Source organism: Lithobates pipiens, unplaced genomic scaffold, assembly GCF_037356315.1.
Source record: "Lithobates pipiens isolate NorthernLeopardFrog02 unplaced genomic scaffold, aLitPip1_a1.2 Scaffold_3, whole genome shotgun sequence".
Lineage (NCBI taxonomy): Eukaryota > Metazoa > Chordata > Amphibia > Anura > Ranidae > Lithobates > Lithobates pipiens.
This window is the reverse complement of record NW_027507790.1, coordinates 268,665,926-268,688,441: the sequence shown is the minus strand read 5'-3', so window position 1 is coordinate 268,688,441 and position 22,516 is coordinate 268,665,926. Positions and strand designations below refer to the sequence as shown.

The 22,516-nt window shown below is 43.4% G+C and overlaps 1 protein-coding gene across 1 annotated transcript in view; it reads right to left on the bottom strand.

The window, feature by feature from the left end:
* Positions 1-65: 65 nt before the first annotated feature.
* Positions 66-22,516, bottom strand: part of VCP (valosin containing protein) — a 55,238-nt gene continuing 32,787 nt past the window's right edge. The window contains exons 6-17 of the mRNA XM_077463145.1: positions 20,032-20,163; positions 18,196-18,298; positions 17,060-17,193; positions 13,883-14,018; positions 12,304-12,416; positions 9,103-9,267; positions 8,351-8,473; positions 7,212-7,424; positions 6,804-7,112; positions 4,918-5,073; positions 2,797-2,951; positions 66-750 (exon numbers count right to left, since the gene is read on the bottom strand). Of these exons, the coding sequence (XP_077319271.1) occupies positions 648-750; positions 2,797-2,951; positions 4,918-5,073; positions 6,804-7,112; positions 7,212-7,424; positions 8,351-8,473; positions 9,103-9,267; positions 12,304-12,416; positions 13,883-14,018; positions 17,060-17,193; positions 18,196-18,298; positions 20,032-20,163 (1,842 nt within the window). The 3' untranslated portion in view covers positions 66-647. The remainder of the gene's footprint in view (positions 751-2,796; positions 2,952-4,917; positions 5,074-6,803; positions 7,113-7,211; positions 7,425-8,350; positions 8,474-9,102; positions 9,268-12,303; positions 12,417-13,882; positions 14,019-17,059; positions 17,194-18,195; positions 18,299-20,031; positions 20,164-22,516) is intronic.

Sequence of the window (22,516 nt, the reverse complement as noted above, 5' to 3'; positions counted from 1 at the left end):
AGCTGGTGAACACCATGTTTGTCACTTTTAAAGCTAGAGTACAGAAATAAAGGAGAGCCATCAGAATCAGTGAACAGTCAGTTTATTCACGTAAGACGTAAACCTGCGTGTTTTTTTTTAATTCAATAACATCAATATTTAAAGTGAATCTGTCATCAGATTCACAGCATGGATTGTTTGCTATAAAACACAGTGATGCAGTATATATAAAGGAAATAAGGATATTCTATAACCCAGACAGCCTAGTAAGCAGCTTTCTGCCTGCAGTGTTGTGCATCCTGGTTGGGAGCCTATCCTGCGGCCCTGTCCACTCCCTCACAGGCCGGAGTATGGAAGAGGCAAACCTGGAGACAGCTTGGTGTATAACACAGCTCTGGGGGCAGAAAGCCACCTGCATTGCCATTATTTAATAGGGTTTTATGTGTTACAGCAAATAATTCACTGTGTGAATCTAATGAAAGGTTCCCTTCAGAGCAGGGACAGAAGTTGAGCCTGTATCCAGAGACCTGGCACCCCTCTTCTCAAAAACAAAAAAAAAGCAGGAGTGGGGTGCGCAGCTATTCCGTTCTGAGTAATGAAAAACAGAGTGTCCATTCAACTAGGAATTTCTTTGCTGTACAGATGGGACGGCAATGGGAGGGGTCCATCTAGCCATACAGATCGTCTTCTTCTTCAGCAAAGTGGTTTCCTCCAGCGCTGCCTCCAGCTCCTTGGCTTGGACCGGTTCCTCCCTGACTTCCGGAGGGGAATCTGGAAGAAAGAACATTGTACTGCATTTAGAAAACATCAACATACTAACAGGGTATTGGCAAATAAAACCTAGATTACGATAGTGAGATATACACCACTGCTCAAAGGCAAGTTCTGGGAACTCAGAGATAATTGCTCCAGGTGAAGGGATACGGGTGCGAGCCACAGCATGCATGGATAATGACAGAACTCTGGACGGCCGCACTCCAATGCTAAAACTATGCTTTATTCAAATAATATTTGAGACACAGCAAATGACATCACAGCGAAAGATGCTAACTACTGACGCGTTTCGCACTAAGGCTAGTGCTTACTCTTAGCTATAAGCACTAGCCTTAGTGCGAAACGCGTCAGTGGTTAGCATCTTTCACTGTGATGTCATTTGCTGTGTCCCAAATATTATTTGAATAAAGTATCGTTTTAGCATTGGAGTGCGGCTGTCCATAGATTACTATAGTCTTCCAACAAACTTGACCTAAAGTCCAACTACAGCTTACTAAACCTTTTAAAATTTGAGCCAGGCAAAAAAAAAAAAAACATTAGCTGCTACACTACCTCCAGTGTTATTCCTCATTGATCCACAGCCTAGTGCCTGTTCTCCCCTGGTCGAATAATGCCCAGGGGTCATTCAACCTACTTTCAGTCACACCAAAGACACACATCATATAAACACCTTATTACGCTGACATGAACTCAAAGTGGTTGTAAAGCCAAGGTGCGATATTGCTACAATCTCCTCTGTTACATGAAATAATAATGTCATTTTTTTTAAATAAGCCGCTGTACATCTTATTTCATAGTGGCTCTCATGTGACCATCTGCTGTTCCCTCTTCCAATCCGACAGCTACAGCAGGAGGGACTGAGAATCCCCCGCTGACATCAGCCAAAAGGAGAGCGGCGGGCGGTCATGTGAGTGGCACTCTGAAATAAGGTATAAAGCTGCTTATTCTTTTAAAAAACACATACACTGGGGTATATTATTCAATGTAAACTAGAGAATTGTAGCAATAAGACTTAGTTATGATAGCAGCAGGAGGGCTGGGGAGCAGACTGAAGCTGACAGGCAAGGCAGGGAAGGAGAGTGAGGACAGAGGAGAGACAGCGGATGACGAGGGGCACCTAAACTGAGCACAGTTGTCAGTTTACGGGGGGGGGGGGGGGGGGGGAGGGCAAAACCTGGCAGGATCAGCCAGGTATTTTATGATTGTAGAAGGATCCAAATTATTTCAGCAGGCCGTGGCGCCCTGCTGAACTACGATTTTGTATTGACAACTGTACAGCATTCAATGACTATGTGGGTTGCTGCGGCATTCAGAACATTCCCAACCGTCAGATCAATAGAACCAATGACATCAGGTGACTGAGGCCAGAAACTCAAAAAGGTAGATTTGATTATTGAAAACCCAATACATGGGGAGCCTCTCAGCCATTCCTGACTATGGTTACTGTAGGAGGTTAGAGTAAAAAAACTTGCATAAATAGCTTCAGTATAACCAGAGCAAGGTCGAGAGTGATGGACAGGAAATGTTCCATATACTTCCAGTAAAAATTAAAAAAAGCCAGCCATAGCACTCTGCCATTAACCCTTCGCTGCCCGGTCCGTACAAGCCTGACAAGGGGGTATTACACACAATCCGGTGACTTCAGCCACCATTCAGGCGGCATTGTTGACTTTTATTCTCTAGGGTGTCTGCCTTCAGAAAACATATAAATGTTTGGAGGCCGTGTAATCTTCAGGCCTAAAATTTTTTAAACATGGGGGAAAAAAAAAAAAAGAAAGAGGCTTTGCAGCAAAAGAGATAAAAAAGCATTTAAGAGATCTTCAAAGTATTAGTAATAGAGAACTACAAGAAAATCCTTACTAGTAAACTGCTGGATATACCCGGGGGCGGGGTTTGGAGAATAGCTGCTGCATGGCACTTTTGTAAGAGTGCTAGGCAAAGTCTATACACCCCACGAGCCTCATTATTGGTAAGCTAACAACCCTCCACGTGTCTGCAAATTGGCATTGACAAAATCACTCCAACTTTAACCTATTAGCATACCTGAAACTTCCAAAGCCGCGGCTTTGCTGCAAAGTCTGTGCAAACATTTCATATTTTCTGATGTCGTTATCGCTGACAGAACGGCGAGCAAAGCGCATAGCTTCCTCAAAGTGATCCCGACGGATTTCAGGTACAGGGTCATCCTCTTCCACCTCCTGCATTAGAGAAAAAGAATTGTCAGAACACCACACAACAGTAGAGCTGCACGATTAATCCGGCATTTCCACGATTCTAAACAGTGTAGAGCAGTTCTCTGCTCAGAGCGGTCCAAAAAAAAAAAAAAGGCAAAATGTTTATCAACATTGGTCAGTGCCGATAGATACAATGCATCATTTGGTTCTTCAAAGGAATGAACTTAAGTCTGTAAAAAAAAGTATGGCCCGCAGGCCACATCCGGCTCGCTGGGACTTTTTTCCCAGTAGGTTGAGGAGTCAGACTCATAGCTTGAGCAGGAACCGCCCATGCACTGTCGGGTAACGCTGCATAATCACCCCTGACAGTATATAGCACAGGTCCCACAGCCGGAAGGAGCATGTCCAACCCGAAGCTTCACTAGTTGTTGATTGCTAGGACCTATTTCACCACCCGGGTCCCGCCCCTCAGTTAGCATCAGTGTCATTTACAGCTGTGCTTTTGGCTACAACGTGTCTGTGTAACAGCCAGTCAGGAGCTGGGAGGTGCAGCAGAACAGCACTGAAGCCAGACACAAATGTAAGAGGGACACAGATGTGACTGCTGGTGGAGATGGGGACACAGATGTGCAGTGGGGGCTTTTGAGGGACACAAATGTAGAAGGGGGCCCCAAGGGGGACACAAATGTGCAGGAGTCTCCGATGGTGGGCATAAATGTGGAAGGGAGCTCTAAGGGGGGCATAATTGTGCAGGGGTCTCTGATGGGCACACAAATATGCAGGACAGGGGCTCTGATTTGGACACAAATGTACAGCGGAGGTCTGATCGGAACACAAAAATATGTAGGGAGGGGTGCACTCTGATGGGGACACATATGCAGGGGAGGCGCTCTGATGGGGACACAAATATATAGTACAAAAAGAGCAGATAAATCACTACTATAAGGGGTTCCTTTATATTGTGAAAGCAATAATATATATTACTCATATATGTATAATAAATAAACCCAGAAGTAGGCTATATGGGCATTTTAACTAAAGGTCAGACAAAGCTCTACGAAGTGTGGAAGGGAGATATAAAACTTTATATTAAAGTAGTACTAAAAGCACTTAAGATTGACCCAATAGCAAGCTGCAAAGTATAGTATTAAGTGCCTGTATAGCAAGGTAAAAAAAAATAACTTCTGCCTTTAGAACCATTCACTTCCTGCCCAGGACTACATGTCCCATGAGGCATTGCTCCTCACACACTGACATGTATGGATGGTGTACTGAGCTGTATGTGTGCTGCAATATATTTTCTGATATGTAAACAAAATGCATTCTGTATACAGGCCAACTAACCAATCGATTATGAAAATAGTTGAAAACTAAGGGAAAAAACGATAACGGGGAATTTAATCTCTCAGTTCCTCACTATTACCACTCTGCAAAAAACAAGATAGGGAGCAGTGCACATTTTGTAAAAAGACTAATCAGACTGTCTGCAGGTTTAAGCCCTTACCGCCGAGTGTACGCAGATGTGAGTACTCTGCTTTTGGGGGTTATATCGGGATGATGCAGCTGCAGGCATCATCCCAGTACCTTTTGTTAGAGCAGGCGATCGTCTATCCAGGGATAACAACCGATGTGGCTAAAAGCCGATCAGCTGTTATCCCGGAGGAGCGGGATAGGACGTCCCCCCGGGACACCTGATCGACAATCCGCTGCTTCCGGCAGCTAGTGACAGACTGGCACAAAGCCGGAAACTGCTTCATTCCAGTCTCCTGGATGTAAACACGGAAGAGACGTCACAACGTCACTTCCTGTTTACTCAGCTGCCAATGGCGCCGGATTTAAAAAAAACAAAAAACAAAAAAACCCCACAGTATTCAGATACACCGTTTTCTTTACTTTGAAGTGCACAGGAGGGTTTTGGGGTCTTTTACATTCCTTGTAACAGCAATAAAAAGGGATCAATTTTTTTGTAAGCACGGCAACTACTGCATACCATGGCTGAAGGATTTGTCTGTCTCTCCCGCTCTCTCCTGATCTCATTCTCAATGGATTCACGGATTGCCAGTTTGCAGGCCCGCTGACAGATCTCGGTCAGATCAGCACCGGAAAAACCATTGGTCATCTTGGCCAGGAAATCCACGTCCACATCCTACAAAATAAATACAGAAAAGAGGATTTCAACAATTACTGAGTATTATCAAGATCAAAAATAAGATCCAGAGCATAAATAGGTTTTATCATAATTTTTTTTTTAGGGCCAATGTCGACAGGCTTTTTTTCTCTTTACAGATCTATGGCAATGCAGAAACAGCTCAAAGCATTCAAAAGAAAGGTCAGGAGGTGGTCAACTACGAGTCAATCGCATCCATCAATGAATTCTGATGACCTCAGATGTCTCTCAAGCAGATGTCAATAGCATACTACATTTGACCATTTACAGAAGCCCTTAGTACTGCAGGAATGCAGTAGGAAACTAAGCAGGTCACAATTCTTTCCCTTGCAGTGACTGCATATGCTATCCTTCAAATACTTACCTTTTTTTTTTTCGAGCCTCTTGGATCCTAGAACCAGGCTGCACATTTAGCCAGCCTCTCCTGTCCAAAATGAGATTAACGCCCCCCCAAAATCCTAAGTCTAACCAAATAGGTACTTAACCACCAAATGAGAGAACTTAAAGCACAGCGCCAGCCTCTAAAGTTAAAATTTATGTCGGGAGCTACAAAAACTGTAGCTGCTGACTTTTAATAAACAGACACTCACCCGTTCGTGCTCATCCCAGTCATGTTCTCCCTGTGTCCTCCCTCACTGGCATCTTGACTATGGGCACCTGGCTGTGACAAGCTTGCGGCTTCGCAGCCAGGTCTGCTGGGACCTGTCATGTGCCCCAGAAGATTTTGGGGGGGGAAGAAGTACCAGTCAAAATCGCGTTCACGCCGCCCCCCTTGTTAGCAAGCAAGATTGTGTCGCTTTCAAGGTTGGTGGGGAGTGACACCAATTAGGATAACTGATTACATTACTTTGATGACAGATCACCAGCATCACATTCAGCAGTCATGGAATCAACCATTTCACACGAGCCTAAGCGGTGTTAAGCCACGCCTATAGCAAAGCAGAGCACCAACAAAAGTTAAGCTAGTACTCTTCGGGAAACAATACACAAACTGAAGCTCAAATACTGCTGCAAGAAGTGTGATATACACACTTGTTTGAGGTCAGTGAGTCAAAGCATTGAACCCACTGGATAAATATAAATACCAGAGCCCCAGCACTTTTAAAATGAAAAATTCAGAAAAAGGGGCTATATAAAATTTCTCAGTACTTGTTTCCTTTAAAGCGGGATTAAAGACCCAATGAAAAAATACTGAAAAGGCAGCTTCTTTATTGCAAAATGACATGCAAGGTCTCTTCTGCAATAAAATAAACTGCCTGTTCAGTTACCTGTAGAATGTACACTGAGATGCTCATGTGTGAAGTCCTCTCACGCTGGCCAAAGACTGGCATCCAGGAGCCGACGAGATGCTGCCAGGACCAGTGGGGAACTTTGGAACTTTGAAGCAGAGGCAAGATCTGCTTTAAAGTTGTATGCATCATTAAAAACACACACACATTATATATATATATATATATATATATATATATATATATATATATATATATATATATATATATATATATATATATATATATATATATATATATATATCATAGATTGTAAGCTCTAACAAGCAGGGCCCTCCGATTCCCTGTCTTGAATTGAATTGTAATGTCGACCCTAATGTTGTAAAGCGCTGCGTAAACTGTCGGCGCTATATAAATCCTGTAGAATAAAACACACTTTTTTTTTTATCATTATAGGAGTTTGGAGGAGGAGTGACCTACCTTGGCAACAGGAGACTTCCTTAGGTTGGCCTTTAGAATGGAAATGCGGGACTTCTCATCGGGTAGTGGAATGTAGATGAGTTGATCCAGACGGCCAGGACGCAGGATGGCGGGGTCAATGATGTCCGGTCTGTTTGTGGCTCCAATGATGAAGACGTTCTTTTTGGTGGACATTCCATCCATCTCAGTCAGAATCTGGTTAATGACTCTGTCAGCAGCTCCACCACCATCACCGATATTGCCACCACGGGCCTTGGCGATGGAGTCCAGCTCATCAAAGAACAGGACACATGGAGCAGCCTGTCTAGCCTGCATAAGGAAAACGGCAAAAATGTATTTGTTATAAACGAATGAAGTGCTCAGCAGCCCAGAATCTTCAAGTCACTCCGTTCAAACAAAGGCTCTTACCTTGTCAAAGATCTCTCTGACGTTGGCTTCAGATTCTCCAAACCACATGGTGAGCAGCTCAGGGCCTTTGATGGAAATGAAGTTGGCCTGGCACTCATTGGCAATAGCCTTTGCTAACAAAGTCTTACCACACCCAGGTGGCCCATAGAAAAGAACACCTTTAGATGGTGTCATGCCGAACTTTAAAAATTTGTCTGGATGCTCCACGGGATACTGAAATCATACAGAACAAATCAAAGGTTATTTTATTTCTATAGCAACATCATATTAAACAGCATTTTAAGGCAGGGTATGAAAGTACAGTAAACATATGCAGCCATCCTTTCTTATATTCTTGTCTGTGGTGGGTGAGTGAGTGTGGGAAAAAAAAAAAGAAGCCTGTGCGAGTTTCAGATCTGGTTTGAGTGAAAACGGACTCTGGACTCTCACTATTCCTCGTTTACAACAAAAATAGCTCAGATCTGACAACTGGTCATTTAGGCACTCAGCGCTGCAACATGGGAAAACAAGGAAATCACATGCTCCCCTATATCCTGAAGTACCAGATTTAATTTTTCTTTGGCAGAAAAACAAGGAGGCAAGTCAGTAAACCAAGAATATATTCAACAAATGAGGGGGCTGGCTTTGAAGTGAACCTGCTACTTTTACACTAAACAAGTTCACATGATCAACAATAAAGTTGATCAAAACAAGACACCCCAGAAAAATGTGCCGTCTGTTATGGGCATGCTTTACAATTCTAAAGTGCTGCACCCACCTCTGATTGTAAGGGTATGCTTGGGCATGGAAAGGGGGGGGGTGCATATCTCCTGGTTTCAGCCCTATGGGTACAATATCAGAATCACAGGAACCCCATTAACAGTATTTAACAGAATAGATTTTTGTAGGGATTTCTGTAAACAGTTTAGACCCATTAGGGTGTAATCGAGTACTTCAATGAAAGAATACTACAGAAAAGAAAGCATTGCCACAATGATGAAAAAAAAAAAAAATAAGAAGAAGGCGCAAACACAGAATGCTATAAGCTATAAGGTTGAAGTGATGTTGATCAAATCCAACCTTTCCTAGTTCTTCAACAGGTAAGAAACTTGCCGAGCTTGCTCCATCATGGCTATGAGATATTGTTCTGATAGACTCACCTGTACCAATTCCTGCAGCTCTCTTTTAACATCTTCTAAGCCACCAATATCCTCCCAGGTAACCTGTGGCACCTCCACCACTGTCTCACGCAGTGCTGATGGGTTGCTCTGACTAAGAGCCCACTGTAAGGAAGGAACAAGACGTGTTATCCAGGAGATAGTGTAAACAGATTTTAGCTGCACATATGTTAAAGGGATACTAAAGACAGATTTTTGTTTAAAAATAAATATCATGTCATACTTGCCTGCTACGAGCAGGGGTTTTTCATAGAGCAGCCCTGATCCTCCTTTTCTCGGTCCCACTCTCTCCTCATAGGCTCACTGGCTGTGATTGATACTAGCAGGAGCCAATGATTACCACTGCTGTCTCAGCAAATGAGGGACCCCCAGGAAAGCTGAGGCTCTCATGCACATTGCTGAATTGGGCTCAGGTAAGTTTAAGGGGGGGGGGGGGTTCGCTGCTGCACGCAGAAAGTTTACTTTCATGCATAAAAAATGCATGAAGGTAAAAAACATTGGGCCTTTACAATCTTGCAATACAAGATAGCTTTCTGAATTTTAAAGAAAAATAAAAAATAATAAAAAAAAAAAAGATAATATTGGCCAATCGATAGATTTTAGGCAATTTTGTGGACCTCCAAGCACAATTTAAAGGTGCTCATTTTGTAATAGGGGTGTACATCCCTAACCATTCAATGACCAGGAGACATGAAAATACCAATATTGAAAGAATTTGAAAGCATCAAACTTACCCTGAAGTCATCCATAGTGACAGCCAATGAGTTCATCACTTCAGCGTCTATGGTTTCATCTTCTAAGTCTATGAGGTCCATCTTCTTACGAATGGCCTGGAGAGCGGCTTCAGAGCACAGCGCAGCAAGATCAGCCCCGACATGGCCATGGGTCTCATTTGCTACCTGAAGTGAGAGAGAGGAACAGTAAGAACAAAAGTGCAGACTATCAACAGAAAAATCATTTTCAGTCAATAGTTAAATCCTTATGCCTTGCAGGCTCCACACAACTCATTTTGCTCTTTTTTTTTCTAAAATCACCATATGGACAGCAAAAAATTTAACCCAATAAAAGGCCTGTCTACAGAAGACGTTTTACGTGCGCTTCTGCTTTGATGTGCATTAGAAAAGTCTCTGAACACATGAATGTTTTCAAACACCTATAAAAGGTAACTAAACCCAACATTTCTTTATCGTACATCATTGGACACAGTGCAGCCATAGTAATTATTATGTGGGTTATACGCCACCTATAGGTGATTGGACACTGGCACACCCAAAGACAGAAAGTCCACCTCCATACAGGAAGTAGCTCAGTTTTTTCGCCAGTGTCTTCAAGATGATGGTCACGGATTACATGTGCTCTTGGAGCATACTTGGAAGTCTGGGCGGTTCTATTAGGAACCATGGACTTCAAATCGGATCCATTCAAAAAAGCTGTTAGCCAAAAATGGATGGTACCTGAACCTCATGGGAAGGAGAGAATATTCCTCGAGGTTTAGCCTGTAATGCTTTACGGCACTGGACCCTGCGTAATGGAACCTTGTGCAGTGTTCTGACCAAGGTGCTTTCCAGAGGGTGCTATACAGGTCCAGGGGAGTGGACCCCACATTAAGGGGGGCCCAGTCTCTGAAAGTCTTATGACAAAGCTCACCGTGATAGGTGAAAATTGGGTCTGGCTGTGTGTTGTCCAGCAAACCCTGCGGCGGGAATGGTAAGTTAGAAAGCTAGGTAGAGGGAGAATTCTTGCCTTCCTACAATTAGGAGTATAAATGAAGCTAGCCTTGAGTACCATCAAGGGTCAGCTCTCAGCCTTGGCAGTTTTCTTTCAAAGACCGCTTGCTTCACATTCTTTGATTCTGGCCTTTTTACAAGGGGTAACTCATATAACTCCACCAGTTAGGCAGCCGTTGTGCCCATGGGATTTGAATCTAGTTTCATAAGTCTTGCAAAGACAACACTTTGCACCATATTCCCTTGATCCTTTTGACAAGGAAGTTGGTTTTCTTTGTTGCAGTAACTTCGGCAAGTTGAGTGTCAGAATTGGCAGCTTTTTCCTGTAAAGAGCTATACTTAATTATTCATAAGAACAAGGTGATGTTGCATCCTCACCTAACATTTTCGCCCAAGGTAGTGTGTCAAGTTTTCACTTGAACCAAGATGTCTCCCTGCCTTTGTTTTTCCCAAAACCTCGCTCTACAAAAGAAAAATGGTTGCATTCTCTCGACGTGGTGAGAGCTATCAGGATCTATCTGAAGGTGACAGCTCAGATAAGAAAGACTGATGCTTTGTGCTGCCAGATGAGCCCAGAAGAGGGCAGGCAGCGTCAAAATCGACTAATTCCCAGTGGATTTTTCAGGTTATAATTCAGGTTTTATGGATTGAAAAGAAGGGTTCCACCTTTTCAAATTAGAGAGCACTACCAGGGGAGTAAGTGCTTCATGGGCAGTGCATCACCAGGCCTCCATGCCTTCGGTTTGCAAGGCTGTGACTTGGTCGTCAGTACATACATTTACTAAATTTTACCAGATGGATCTAAGGCGGCAAGAGGATGCCGCTTTTGGGTGAAGTGTACTGCAGGCAGCAGTATAGGTCCTTGCGTCCGACGATGGTCTGCTTTGATGTATGTCTCCTTCCCCTCAAGGGCATTGCTTTGGGACATCCCACACAGTAATTACAATGGCTGCTCTGTCCTGTGATGCACGATAAAAAATAGGATTTTTAATACCGCTTACCTGTAAAATCCTTTTCTTGGAGTACATCACAGGCCACAGAGGCCCCTCTCCCCCCTCTTGCTGGGATATACATATTGCTTTGCTACAAAACTAAGGTACTTCCTGTATGTGAGGAGTTAGAGGGGGGATTTCCTGTCTTTGGGTGTGCCAGTGCCCATTCACTTATGGCTGCTCTGTGTCCCATGATGTACTCTAAGAAAATGATTCTACAGGTAAAGCTGTATTAAAAATCCTATTTTTACCATTTCCAAAAGAAAACTCAAATGTTCAATGAATATCAAAGTGTTACCAAAAAAGGATCCTGTTCACTTAAAGCATTAATAGCAGCACAGTGCTTGTGCCATTTGGCCCCCCGTATCACCTATAACACCAGGCTGATCCTGCCTGGCTATGCCCTCACCTCTGTAAACTGAGCATAGGTCGTCATGGCTGCTGAGGGCCAGACACTAGTCAGTTTACATGCCTCCCATCATCTGCAGCTCTCCTACCCTGTGTCCTCCTCCCCATGCCTATCAGCTCTGTCCACTCCATGATTCTCCTCTCCTGCTGCTATTATATCTATAGTAAAAGCATCCCCTCTGTTAAACATTGTGTCCCTGTGCTATATATAAATTGACAGCGCTATACAAGTACCTTAAATCGTGTAAAAGCCAATTTATACCTTATATCAGAATCTCCGGGCACTCATCTGACTCCTTGGCTCTCTCCCCCCTCTCCAGCCAACATCAGCGGGGGATTCTCGGCCCCTCCCACTATAAAACTGTCAGCTGGGGAGAGGAGAGAGCAGATCTACGTCGCTGTTTGAAGAGGGATATCTTTGTTATGTCAGCAGCTAGCTACCATAACCCCGGTATCCTCTTCTTTAGCGGGCGGTCCGGTTTCCGATAATAGTCTCTGCGAGATCACTTATCGGCAGCAGGTGAGGGGCCCCCCCATTTCTATCTATATAGCCATCTATCTCTATACACACGAAATAAGAGGAATATCCCCAATGAGAGATGAAGGTGGTTTGATAGCAGCTACATAGGCATACATTTATTCATTTCTCATAGCGCGGTAATTATTCACAAATTTGTATAAATCTTTCAAAATCTATTGTGTGGACAGCTAAAGAGGGCACAATCCTCAGAAGATAGGAATGTTTAGTTCCCCTGTAAAACATTCATCTGCGGCCAAAACAGTAAAGAACTATTATACTAAAACGAACCTGTTCTAGATCTACGTCTTCAGCCAGCTTCATGTTTTTGGTGTGTATTTGAAGAATTTCCAGCCTTCCAGTAGCATCAGGAATTCCGATATCAACCTCTCTGTCAAAGCGCCCTAAACAGGAAACAAGCACCACTTGTTAATCTTTAAGGTTCCCCAAGCAAATATACAAAATAAAGGTGTAGATGAGTTCTGAAGTGAGCTGGATACCCAGGGTTACCCACAATGCTCGAGTAAATGCCAAGCGGGATAATGAGTCAGAATTCTGCGTGATTTGAGGTGTAATACTGCTGGGGGCCGGCCCAAGATAAAGACTCAGTCTCTCTAGCCTTGTTCTTAGGTTAGGTTCTAGGATGACAGATGTCCCACATAACAAATTCATCTTTAACAGTCACTCATAGCATGGGGGCCCTCTAACCACTTGCCGACCAGCTCATATACATTTACTGCGGCAGGATGGCTCTCCTGCGTGAACCAATGTACCTGTCTTAGCACCCCGCCATGGTAGTGTGCCCGCGGGTCCCACAGGCTCAATGTCCGCTGGCGACCCGCGATCCCTGTGTACAGAGGCATAACGAGGAACTGTCTATGTAAACAAGGTGGTTCCCTGTTCTGCCTAAAGACATGTTAGAGATCTACTGTTCCCAGTGATCGGGAACAGTGTTCTGTCATCTCCCCTCCTACAGTTAGAACACACCCAGAGAACACAATTAACCCCTTGATCGCCTCCTAACATTAACCTCTTCCATGCCAGAGTCATTTTTACATTGATCAGTGCATTTTTATAGCACCAATTAATGTAGTAAGGTCATTGGTGCCCAAAAAAAGCATCATTTGGGGTCAGATTTATCCGCCACAATGTCGCAGTCCTGCTAAAAATCGCAGATCACTGCCATTACTGGTAAAAAGAATAAAAAACAAGTCCCTAAATCTATTCCATAGTTTGTAGATGCGATAACTTTTGCACAAACCAATATACGCCTAATGCGATTTTTTATGAAAAATACGTAGAATACATATCTGTGTAAACTGATTAATTCTTTTTTTTTTTATATTTTTTGGGGATATGTATTATAGCAGAAAGTGAAAAAAAAAAAAAAAAAACTTGCTTATAGCACAAAAAAACCCCCCCAAAAAAACGCAGAGGTCATCAAACACCACCAAAAGAAAGCTCTATTTCAGGGACCTCCAGCTGTTGCAAAACTACAAGTACCATCATGCCTCTGGGTGTCATGCTTGTGGCTGTCAGAATCTTGCAATGTCTCATGGGAATTGTAGTTCTGCAACAGCTAGAGGTCCGCTAATTGCATATCCCTGCTCTATTTGTAGGGAAACAAAGGACATCAATATTGTTTGGGCACATCGTTGCACGACTGCACAATTGTTGGTTAAATCGACAGTGCCATAATTGCAAAAAAGATGGCCTGGTCATCAAGGGGGCAAATCCTTCCGGGGCTGAAGTGGTTAAAATAACAGTCTGTGTCAAAGCTCTTGAACCATTACTTCGTTTACATAACTTGCCTGGTGAAGGTGTAAGATGTTCTTTTGACCAATCATCATCACTAGATAAATGAACTCACCGAAACGTCGAAGTGCTGGATCAATGCTGTTGGGTCGGTTGGTGGCAGCCATGACGATGACATGTGCTCTTTGTTTTAGACCATCCATAAGAGTTAGCAGCTGAGACACAATACGACGCTCCACCTCTCCGTGGGTCTGCAAAAATCCAAGTGAGAAAAATTCATTATAGTGCACCATTCATGTAATTACTTATGAAGATAAAAACAAAAAATTTTAATTATGGAAATTTTTTGAAATATGGTGTTAAACAACCTCCTAAAACATGATAGAGGAACACTGGATTCAATTCCTTCATGACCTCAGTTCTCGTAGGCCAAAAAAGGGTGTGTCTATATATGGAGAACACCGACAGACTGCATCAAGATAAAAAAAAAAAAAAAAACCCCACACTGCGTGCAGCAGCCTCTAATTACTTACCTGAGCTTCATCTCTCTCCAGCGAGGTCCATGAGTGTCTAAGCCACCCGGCACACTCCTGATTGACAGAGACATCATTGGCTCCCACAGCGGTCAAAGTCAGTCAGGCAATCAGGGGAGAGAGGGAGTGGGGCCAGGTCTGGGGTCAGTGTCTGAATGGATACACGGAGCTGTTGCCTTATGAGTTTATGTGAAATCTTCATTAATATCTGTAAAATATTGTAATTAGAAATAGATCGCATTTGCCTGGCATCTATGAATGCCAGGTAAAATGCCTCCCCCCCCAGGGGCTTGGTAAGAGCAGACAATGCGGGGCCGAGACTGGTATACACCATATGGAGAGCCACTCCCATTGTTCTACACCTACTCACTTCAAAGGACCCCATGCCGGGGTATGCAATGAAGGGAGGCAACCATAATCAATTGCTAAGTTCCTGGGGAAATCCAATTAAATCTTCTTCCTAGTCACAAGGATTTGCATGAAAGGGGGCCGACTTATGTAGTGAGCCCTCCAATCATGATCCAAGCTAAGGCAGCCAATGGGGAATCAGCATGAAGGCATTTACCCAAAGCCAAGGGGAGTGAACAGTCTCTTGCTTGGGAACCAGTGGTCAAGAGTGGAACTCTGTAAGGATGGGTAATTATGGTTAATGTGTTGCTTGTAACTAAATATGCTTTTATGCTTGTGACTAAATATACTGTCTTAGAGAATATACTTTGTATTCCTGCATGTAAATATTATATTTCGACCTAGTATTTTCTTCCTTGATGTAAGACCATAGATAGAGATTTGTGTGTTAGCTAGACTTTCAACTACTTTTAATAAATGGTGTTATGTTAAACCTTTCTTTCCCTTGTCAATAGAATTCTCTTTTAAACCCATATCATATCTTCTGATTTATAAATCAGAAATATAGATTTTAAAGGTTAACAGAGCTCTGACTCTGCTTGGGTACCCCCATAGAGAACTGCTGGCTGATGGGCAGTCGATAGGAGGGAGGGGCCAAGAGCAGCAAAGAGGGACCCAAGAAGTAGGATGATCTGGGCTGCTAATATACATATATAGAACCTTTACAATCACTTTAAAAATGTCTCCCCTCAGAGTGAACACCGTCCGTCCAGAGCACTGTGTGCGCACATTACAGGTCTCATCTGACCACCGGATCCAGAGCACTGTGCATTACAGGCCTCCCCTTAGACCCAAGACCCCCCCATTCAGCACTACAGGCCTCTCAGAGTCAGACCACCATCCCTGAGCACTGTGCAGCATTACAGGCCTCCCCCCTCAGACCACCATTCAGAGAACCCTGCAGCATTACAGACCTCCTCAGCTTGGACCACCACCCAGAGCACTGTGCGTAGCATTGCAGCCACCGATCACAGTGCTGTGCATTATTACAGGCCTCAGTCCACCAGAGCACTGTGGAGAATTACTGACCTCAGCCCAGAGCACTGTGGAGCATTACAGGCCTCCTCAGACCACCATCCAGAGCACTGTGCAGCATTACAGGCCTCCTCAAACTGTGCAGAAATACAGTGAATGGCAAAAGCTCATAATTGCATAACCTACTGCTGCCTTTTGTGGAACATACTAAAACACTCCAGATTGACAGCGTGTCCATGCCCCTGCCCTCTTTGATCTACTCCGACACCTTGAGGACTTTAAACACTAGCTACCAAGACCTTGCCACAATTGCACAGAGAATGAAAGGGAATGTAAACCAGCATTTTGCTTCATTCTTAGATTCAACTGATGTGTTTTCACCACTTGGAGCAGCTGCTTGTTTTTTCAATGTCAAGCCTACTGTTTGTCAAACCCTTGTGGATGTGGCTGATGAGAATATTCAGGAACTGCTTAAAAAAATAAAACAAAAACAGCACCTTGTTTCTGATAAAAAAAAAAAAAAAAAAAAAAAGCAGAAGAGTATGTCGTAAGAAAAGCTACATTGCCCCCCAGAGAGTGTGCAGTGTCACAGGTGACCTCTTTAGAGGCCGGCGGAATACAGCAAGGGTCCTGTCAGCACAAAGTGCTTTCCTAAAACGAATCAAAACAAATAGAAGTGTTTTATTCTCCCGGTATGTCTAACATAAGAACCATACCCAATACTTAGGTACTCCCGTGATCCATAGAAGTACAGTCAAACAAGCTTTGGCTATACTTTAACCCTTTGATCACCCCTTGTGGAATAAAAAATAATTGATCGCCACCATTACTAGTATATAAAAACACTTTTTTTTTTAACCAAAAATATGTAGTAGAATATATATTTCTCTAAATTGATGAATACATTTTTTTATTGGATATATATTATAGCAGAAAGTAAAAAGAAAACGGTTTCTTTTTATAAAAAATTGTCACTTTTTTTTGCTATAAACAAAAAAGATTAAAAAAAGGAGGTGATCAAATACTACCACCAAAAGAAAGCTCCATTTGTGGGGGGGGAAAAAAAAAAGGACATCAATTTCATTGGTGTACAGCGGTACACAACTGTACAATTGTCAGTTAAAGTAACGCAGTGCCAGAGCGCAAAAAAAATGGCCTGGTCATTAAGTGGGTAAAACCTTCCGGGGCTGAAGTGGTTAAACATAAAACAAAAATAAATAAATAAACCATTATAAAAAAAAAAAAAAAAAAAAACTGTCCTAGAAAACATGCCTCTATCCATCATGCAAATTAAATACTGAGGATTAGAACTGAAGGAGTTAAAATTAATGTGAGCCAGGGATCCCCATAACAGAGGACTCTGCCCAGAAACCCACCTTCTCTCTTTTGGGAGCAATGGCATCCAGTTCATCAATAAAGATAATGGCAGGGGCATTCTTCTCTGCTTCCTCGAAGGCTTTGCGCAGGTTGCTTTCAGACTCACCAGCCAACTTACTCATAATCTCAGGACCTAGGATGACCAAGCATGCACAAAATCAAAAATCTTAATCTTCTAAAAGGATAGAGCATTTTTTCTCCCAGTTCAGTAAAGAAAATTGCGTGGAAACAGAAAAAAAAATAAAACAAAGGACTAGGGCCCGTCTGATCAAATTTCACAGAATGCACAGCTTAAAGTTGATGTTTAATCTGCTTCTATTATATATAAAGGTGCAGCTTCTCATGCACACTGTGAAACACTCAGATTTTGTGAATATTCACGTCATTTATTCAACTGCTTGAAAAGCAAATGACTGTTCACTTTGAATACCCACTTATGAGTAAATTAAATAAGCACTTAAAGCGGAGTTCAGGGCGTGTATTTTTTTTAAAAATACGGTTAAACTATTATGACAGTCACTGCTCGTACATTATAAATCGGCATGTGTTGTATATTACACAGTTTCCGGTCTTTGTGCGCCTCTTAGGACTTAAAACTCTTGATCCAGCAGGCAGCCATCCCGATTGTGGGCATCTGAAGCCAGCTGGGACTATTCCGGGATTAGGTGCAGCTGGCTTACCCAGCATGTACCCCCCAATCTAACGCACGGGTAGTGAAAACGAATTATGGACCACTGCGTGTCTAGCAGGTTGCCATAGCAACGTTGGAGGAAGTTCCCACCCTGTTGCTATGGCAACTTGTCAATCAAGCAACCCGGAAGGAAGCATTGCGTAATTTCCGGTTGTGAAATAACGCCATGCTAGCAGCGGGGGGATGCCCATTGACTCCTGGGATTGACGACACTGCAATCCCAGGAGCCAATGGGCAAACGGAAAAATTATGTACCTCGCCCCGGTGAGGATGGATGGATGGAAGAGCAGCCTTTAGCCTCAACAAAGGCAAAAGATGGCAAAAAAAAAAAAAAAAAAAAATTCTGAAATTGAATATGGGTGCAGTTGCCAATGTTGTAAATTAGGCTATAACTCTGCTTTAAGCACTGCACACTAAACATATGAAAAGGAAAACACTTCTCACCATTGATGAGGAAGAAGAAGGCGCCAGTTTCATTGGCTACAGCTCGAGCAATCAGGGTTTTTCCAGTTCCTGGGGGTCCGTAAAGCAGGATACCACGTGGAGGCTGTATTGTACAATAAAGAAATGGTCACTGATGGTAGGTCACCGTGTGACACAAATAAGGCATTTCTCTTTGTAAAGAGGTAATCACAAATCTAGGCTTTGATTGTTCAGAGAGCACCAGTAAACTGCACTGCGAGTGACAGCCATCTATGTGTGTGACAGTATGTCTGAACAAAATAAAAGCAAAGCCACATTCAGTACATCTTTGAAAGTGAGCGTACATTTACCCATGTTATCTTTTTAACCACTTGCCAACCAGGCCAATTCTGACACTTGTCTCCTACATGTAAAAATAAATTTTCAACTGCCGAGGCCCCCTACATGATGTCAAAGTCACACCCGGCCTCTGAAGATCATAGAGATCGAGGACCACCTGCTCTTTGGTCAGCTCTATGGTAAACAGCTGCCACTGGCCAAATCATTCTCAGGCTCGCTAATTGCCCAGGTGAGCCAGTAGAAGCACCAGAAGGTGGTGGGCTGTCCCCTCCCGCCGCCTGTGAAAACAATCAAGTGGTTGAACAGCCACTCGATTGTTTTTATGATTCAGGGAATCGCCGGTAGTAAAAAAGAGGATATCAATGCCTGTAGCTGCACCCATCATTCAGATATCCACAAAGTCTGCAACATCATATGATGTCATTGGGCGCAAAGTGGTTAAGAAAAATACCTGTTGAGCTTGCCAGAAATCCAGTGAGCTTTTAAAGCGGGAGTCCACCGGGACTCCGCGTTTTTTTTTTTTTTTTTTAAAAGCCAGCAGCTACAAATACTGCAGCTGCTGACTTTTAAATAGTGACACTTACCTGTCCAGCGCGCCCGCGATGTCGGCACCCGAAGCCGATCGCTCGCTCGGCTGCCGGGTCCCGCCGCCATCTTGGGTATGGGAATCAGGAAATGGAGCCTTTCGGCTTCATTTCCCGGTTCCCTACTGCGCATGCGCGAGCCGCGCGGCGCAATCCGGACGGTCCCCGCTGCCTCTGGGAGCTGTGTGTTTCCCAGCAGGCAGCGGGGCACTTGCTGAAGGGGGCGGGCGCTTGCGGAACGGGGGCGTAACCTACGCTCGTTCCGCAGACAGCTAGCCCGGAAGTGGGTGCAGTTACCTGGATTATCCAGGTAACTGCACCCCCCTCCCCCCTGAAAGGTGCCGATTGTGGCGCCGGAGGGGGGGGGGGATTCCGATGAGCGGAGGTCCATTTTAGGGTGGACCTCCGCTTTAATTTCCCATCGGGAGAGGACAATGTTGATGCACTAAAATTCCAAGTAATATCATCAGTCCTGCCTGAACTTGACAATAGAATACCTTCCAACTTGCATCTTCATAACGGAAAAGGTGTTCTGTAGTTCAGCAGGCGAGAACTCAGGCAAGGCTGAGAACCCTGCCTAGGATTTCAGTGAAACATAGCCAGCGTTGTTTGCTTACTACAAAAGTTGGGTGCTCAATGGATTTCTGGTAGTCAAGAACACATGTGGAAACGGCATGTATTGCAGAGATCTAATTTTTTTTTTATTATTCTTCCCAGATAGAATATGTATATATTTTTGCATTCTATCAGCTCAATATAGCCAAAGTAGCATGTGTTCCAGAGAACTCCAACAGGACACAACTAGGAAGGAATTTCAAATACACCTCCGAAGGTAGAAAACTCAATCTGCATGCTGGAAAGGTCTGTATTAAAAGAATATATGGCATACCTAAACTCGTAAAATCATCATTAATGGCACAACTTTATGTATTACCTTTACACCAATGGCCTTAAAGAGTGCAGGGTGCCTCAGCGGGAGCTCCACCATCTCCTTGATTTGTGCCAACTGTTTTCTGCAACCTCCAATGTCGTCATAACCCACTTCATTCAGAGACTCTTCCTCATCCTGTCAGAGCAAGCATTACCACAATTACTGCACAGTGAGGATTAGAATAAGACTGCCATAAAAAAAAGGTTCAAATTATTGCTCAACGTAGATGTAAACCCTCACATACCCCAGTGAAGTTAACAGTCTCAGATGATACACAGATGAAAAATCCTCCTACAAGTTTTACATGTATAATCTGCGGTTGTCTACACCCTTTTCAGAAGTGCAGATCTTGTTCAAAATCACTCTTTGTCTGCCAGCAGTACATAGGAGTGGGGAGACCGGACTTAAACACGCCGAGCCGATTGGAGGAAAGGGGTACATCCTCCACCTCCGCATAGGCAGATGAACCAAGGAACACCTAGACATATTCTGAATAGACTAGCTCCCTGCTTATCCCCCTCTAAGCTCCCTCCCCGACACAAATTTTTAGCTGATGTTATCTTATGTGTCAGAGAACTTGTCAGAAATTACTCATGCTGATAACAGAGGAACAAAGCACCAGAGAGAAAATGACATTTAGAGCTTTGGAGAGAGATAAGTAAACACTACAGATGTATGTGCTTAGTTTACATTTCATGAATAGGATTCACAACTACATTAAAAAAAGGAAATTCTAATCTCAAAAGTATCACATTTGGAAACTAGTTTGTAAATGGATTTTGTCAAATTGCAAAAACGGTCTGTCTTGGAAGAAAAAAAAAAAAAAAACAAAAGAAAGATTTGACTCTGAATTTCCACTTTGTCAAAATGGAGGATAAATCTGACCTTTTGGGAGAGATTTACTAAACCTGTAAACCTGGAGCACAGAATCTGGTGCAGCTGCGCATAGTAATCAGCTTCTAACTTCAGCTTTTTTCAATTAAACTTTGACAACAAACCCGGAAGCAGACTATGCAGAACTGCTCCAGATACTACCCCACAAAAAAAATAAAGTTTTTTTTTTTTTAAATTCATCTGTTCTGCATCTATTCCCCAGCGCCTCTACACTGCGAATCGAGCGATCATGTTCTCACAGCTCCCCAAGCAGAGCTGGTTACTGCCAGTCAGCAGCTCTCTGCTCTGTCCTTCCTCGCTCACTGAATGGCTGAGCTGTGGAGGGGGCAAGGGTGGCCGGCTCAGTCCTGAGCCAGGTGTCGGTCCGGGGATCTAGGCGGATCCTGACTCCGTGGTCGTGATGACGCGGTGCCTGGACAGACTGACGTCAGCAGAACGCGGACTTCAGCCTGCTCTCTGCTGAAAATGGGTCACAGGAGCGTAGAACGACCTGCACTCCTGTGACCCACAGGAGAAGTACAGCCAAACCTGCTTTCCCCATACTTCTTTAATACCAATCTACTTCATGTTTACATTTTGCTTTCACAACTTCCCAGGTCAAAAAAAAAAAAAAAAAAAAAATAGAAACCTGGTTAAGCCCCCGTGCGACTTGACAGTCAAGCGATTTGACAGTTTAAAATTTGCATGACAAGTGCCAATGGAACTGTTCAAATTGGTGCGACTTTCTGCACTATTTTTGTCAATTTCATATGCGATATGCATAAACATCTATGTATGAAGCCGCACAGATGTCGGCGAGCCGCACATGAAACCGCACGATTTCAAAGACGCATTCAATGTGACGGAGTTACTGTCAAAACTATGTTATGTAAAAAACACATAGCAATCTACCAATCCTTACGCACATTTAGGCATTAACACCACCACTGTCCTCCATGGACCCCTTTAGCTGGGCATTCTTTCTGGTCATTAGCACAGCTTTGCTAGATGCACATGAAAAGCAGTGAAGCAGACCAATTTAGGTTTCCTATGGGTCACGTTCACACCTGTGCATTTTCCACCCAATGTATTTTTTGGAAAGGGACAGGGACTTTTTTCTCCCCGCAGCAGGTTGGGTATTTATTTCCATAGGCTATTAGAAATGCATCAAAATGGCAGTGCTTGCCTTTTTGATGCATTTCTGCAGTGTTAAAAAAAAAAAAAAAAAAAAAAAATGCACAAGGAAACCGCATCAACCGCAATCTGTATAGGTGTAAACCTAGCCTCAGTCACCAATGGTACTTGGCTGACAAATGCTCAGCAACTGGGGTGAAAGTAGTAATGCTTGCTCAAGAGAAATACACCTGAGCAGACAGAAGTGAGTCGGGGGACAGTATAGTCTGGGGTGGGGACAGAGACAACTACAGCTTAGTGAACATACAAATGTTAGCTTTGAAGCTAAAAACTACTCAGAGATCTCATATATATCAAATCATTCATTCTCCCATCAAATCATTCTCTGCAGCTATTACCTTTTGTACCACCACCCCCTCCCTTTAGAATGTAAGCTCTACGAGGAGGGCCCTCCTGTACCTTTTGTATTGTACTGTAATTG